The sequence below is a fragment of the Otolemur garnettii genome, unplaced genomic scaffold, assembly GCF_000181295.1.
Source record: "Otolemur garnettii isolate 467f Iridium unplaced genomic scaffold, OtoGar3 scaffold00013, whole genome shotgun sequence".
In the NCBI taxonomy this organism is placed as follows: Eukaryota; Metazoa; Chordata; class Mammalia; order Primates; family Galagidae; genus Otolemur; species Otolemur garnettii.
The window spans coordinates 4,433,136-4,436,988 of record NW_003852408.1 but is presented as its reverse complement, the minus strand read 5'-3'; the positions used below and the strand labels follow the sequence as shown (position 1 = coordinate 4,436,988).

Below are 3,853 nucleotides of genomic sequence, written 5' to 3'. Positions count from 1 at the left end.
CTTGCTTGATCCATGGGGTTGTTCTGAGATATCATAGCCTGGAGGAGACAATTTTTATCCAGTTCTGTCAGAAGAAAAATCACCATGTTTACCTTTTAGGATTTCAGCACAGGGTCTCTTGAGATGTGCATGGGATTTTCGTAAAGACTCTACACTGAAGTAAGTCTAGTCCACCAAATAACTATTTCACCTGCTAACGTGCCACTATCTCAGCTAAGGGGCACACAGAAATTAAAAACCAACTGAGCATTTACAAATACAACAAGATTTTGAACTGCAATCAAGGAATGGCCAACTTTAAGAATATTTTTAGATCAAACTGTCCAATGGCTTGATCTGTTTTGTTCTTCAGGTTTTCACTGCTACACAATGAAGAGACATTAATTATGAAACTCCTCTGCTTTATTAATGCAAACATATTTTTATTAAAGAATGAATGCATTTATGCTAAAGAACAGTTTACATATGTGGTAAAGCGACAAGCATATCTTCAAGAGGTGAGTCTTCCTCAGTTTGACCTCATGCTGCTTCTACATGCCTGAAAACTGGACCCACCACATGTGGGAGGCACACGTACACACACACAAACGCATACACTGACACACAGATACGCGGACCAAAATGCTGACACTGTCGCGTTCCAGATGGGATCAGCTCTCATTTAAGGCTTCCGAGGTGCCCCAGTGACCCTAATACTACCAGGATTAAAAACAGACTTCCTTAAAGGAGCAGAATCACCTGGAAAAGGTGTCATGTGCTCGTGGTCTTCAGTGTATGTATTTGAACATTTTCAATTTCATTCCATTTTGACTCATTGCTTTTATAATATTTAAAGGTCCAGGAAACTGGGAAATCTCAGGATTTCTTAGTGAGAACTTCTCATTAAAAATAACAACAACAACAAGAAAAAAAGAAAAACCAGGCAACTCTGATGCTAGGATATCACCAATTTTAAGATAACAAGATAAGATTTCCCTTTAGGTTAAGGTGGACATGGGTTCTCTACACAAGCCAAGTTTATCTAACTCATTCCCTCTTTAAGTGCAATGTTGAAGGATGCCTTGGTGATGTCAAATCAGTTTTGAATCTTGCCATGAAGGATGCGTCAGACAGGACCATCAATTAAATAAGTTACCGTTCTTTAAGTCAGAGTTGACAAGAAATAGGACAGCGTGTGTGAAGTTTCTTCACTTGCTGATTATTCCTCCCTCATTTCCAGAGCTTCTGTTGTGGTGGTGGTTGTTTTAAGCTCCTGGTTGGTTGGTTTTTTGACTGTTTCATTTGCTTGGTTATTTTCTTCCCTTTTGGTGTCCTGCAGTGTATGTTGAGGTGCTAACCCACTAGGGATGTCAGAAGGAGCAAAGAGGGTGGCTGGGGCCGGAGGAGGGAAGAGGTTATTAGTAGCTGCAAGTATTCTAAGAAAATAGATGAAGTCAATACAATAAGAGGATACTACTTGATATATTTATGTAAATAAAAGCATTATCTTTAACTGTGAATTAACTGCCAACTACCAGGTTGTTAGTTGTAAAGCTCAATGAAGGCTGTGCTGATTTGCATATGGAGGAGAGAATCTGAAACGTGCCAAGGGAAGGGGAGCTCTCTGGGTCATCCCCACCCCACGTGTCCTTCAAGCCTGAGGGCAGGACACAGGACAGCATCTGTCCCCCCTCTGCCCCCCGCCCCAGAGAGCTGACAGGTCCCTCTACCATTCTCGTTGGATTTCATAAGGCAGATTGGAGCGGTCCATCCAACACCAGCCACAGAGCGTTTGCCTGAGAGGAGTTAAAACTGGCACAGAGCTCTCCCAGAGAGGCATCAGAAAGTGAGAAGAAACCCTAAGAAGAGAGTCTAGAACCTTCCTCCCCTCCACACTCCCACCCTCCTCACAGTCACAGCAGCAGCAGATTTCAATGGAACGTAATTACTTTAATGATACATTTCTTTAGATTTAGAATTCATCTTCTGAATTTAAAAAGCTTGGTCAGCCAATAGTTTGGCAGTCTTTTCATCCCAAATTTGAATGGTTGCTTACTCATCTGTCATCTTCAATTCCTTGACCGATGCCGCCGTCACTGACGCGCGTTGGGTTCCTTCAGCCGTCGTCAGATTCCAATTCCTGGGAGACCTCCTCCGACGAGCTGTTCCTGTGGATCCGCCCGTCGCTCTTCATACTGTGGAAAGTCTTCCTGAAGGCCTCCATCATGGCGTGGGCCAGCTTCTTGGCCTCCAGCTTGCTCTCGCACTCCACGGCGTGGCAGTCCATCTGGTAGGACAGGTCGTCGTTGATCTCCCTGTATACCCAGGCGAAGATGTTGGGGCTCACGTTGTGGTCGGCGGTGCAGTAGGCGATGCGGGCCACCTGGAAGGTATCCATGTGCACCGTGGCCTCCCCTTTGTGGTCAAGGTGATGCAGCCACACCTGGAAGGGTCGGATCTCCAGGAGGGCGTTGGCCGGAAAGACGTCTTCTCGGGCTAGCGTGTGCTTCTTCCAGAGCTCAATGACTGGCTTTTCGGTGCAGCCCGACAAAAACTGCATGCCTGTGGTGGAGACTTTCCCCAGGTAGGTAACCTGCAGGTGCAAGACAGGGGGAGAAAAAAAGGACGCGGTCAGCAGTGCGTTCTCAAATAGTCACAGTGCCGCACTGGGATGGGCAAGAGGCCTCTTTTCTTGTTCCCTGAAAGAATAACTACGATCAGAATTTCTACCTTCTTCCCCTAACAAGTGGCCTACTTAGCAAATGTATTGACATTCTTTAAGGAAACTTGGGTTTTTAAAAAGTCTCATTTCTAGAGAACTACTCTCTCTCTCCCTACTCCTCTGTTAAACTCCCATTCAAATGACTGATCATGATCTTTTTACATAACTTGGCACTTCTTTAAACTCATAAAGTCACTTGAAGTTTATTTTCAGCCAAACACACCAGAATTTAATAATAGGAAGGAATCAAAAGGACGCTGCCTCTGAAAAACAAAGTCTTTATTAAACTTATCTCCTCGCCTGGTTCTCGTCCCAAATCTTACAATGTTTGATTTCACTTAGGCTGCTTGCTTCTAATGCCAAGGACGCAAAAACTGTTCTATTTAAATTATGGCCTAAAGCATGATTGGTTTCCTTCTTTAATTTTTTAAAAAAAATATATAGCAGTGCCCAGTTATTTTTCAACCTGAACCGTTTTTTAACTGATGAGCATCTGGCTATGCGATAAGAAATGAAAGATGTACAGATGGGTTAAGACTAGAATGTTGGCTTATCACACAGCCAGATAGGAAGTACTGAATGGAAAATAAAAAAGATTTCCAAATGATTTAAATATTGTCTTTTTAAAAACTTGTTTCTGATATAACTAGAAGAGATTTTCATTCTTTTTTTTTTAATCCATCGGAATGAATAGAAATTCTACTAATGGGAAATAAGGATTATGGAAATGCATAAAACATAAGAAATCCTCTAAGAAGTAACATAAAATAGTTTGTAAAACAAGTGGCATGTATATAAATATGGGAGAACCTCCATAGCCGACCACCTCAAGTTGACTGAATTTTCACAGAGTAAACATGCACCACATGTATGTGCCCAGGTCCTTACGTTGGCCACTTCCACAAGCTGACCAGTTTGGTGGTCAACTTACAGAGGTTCCTGCCGTACTAAGATTATCAGAAGAGAAAGACTAGGAAAAGGTTCATGGAAGCAGGAGAACTGAAGAGGACACTTGGCCACAGTGATTCCAGATCAATGTGCACGTTCAGTGGGACTAGAAAGGCCACACGGGCAAAGCGTAGGAAACACGTTAGGGGCGACTGCAACTTTTTGTGCTTTGGGTATCTCTCAAACAAGGGTTAATTAAATAGT

The 3,853-nt window shown here is 42.9% G+C and overlaps 1 protein-coding gene across 2 annotated transcripts in view; it reads right to left on the bottom strand.

Annotated features, from left to right (window-relative positions):
* Nucleotides 1–384: 384 nt before the first annotated feature.
* Nucleotides 385–3,853, bottom strand: part of PID1 (phosphotyrosine interaction domain containing 1) — a 228,233-nt gene continuing 224,764 nt past the window's right edge. For both annotated transcript variants that reach the window (XM_012802267.1, XM_023510409.1), the window contains exon 3: nucleotides 385–2,572. In XM_012802267.1, the coding sequence (XP_012657721.1) occupies nucleotides 2,096–2,572 (477 nt within the window). In that variant the 3' untranslated portion in view covers nucleotides 385–2,095. The remainder of the gene's footprint in view (nucleotides 2,573–3,853) is intronic.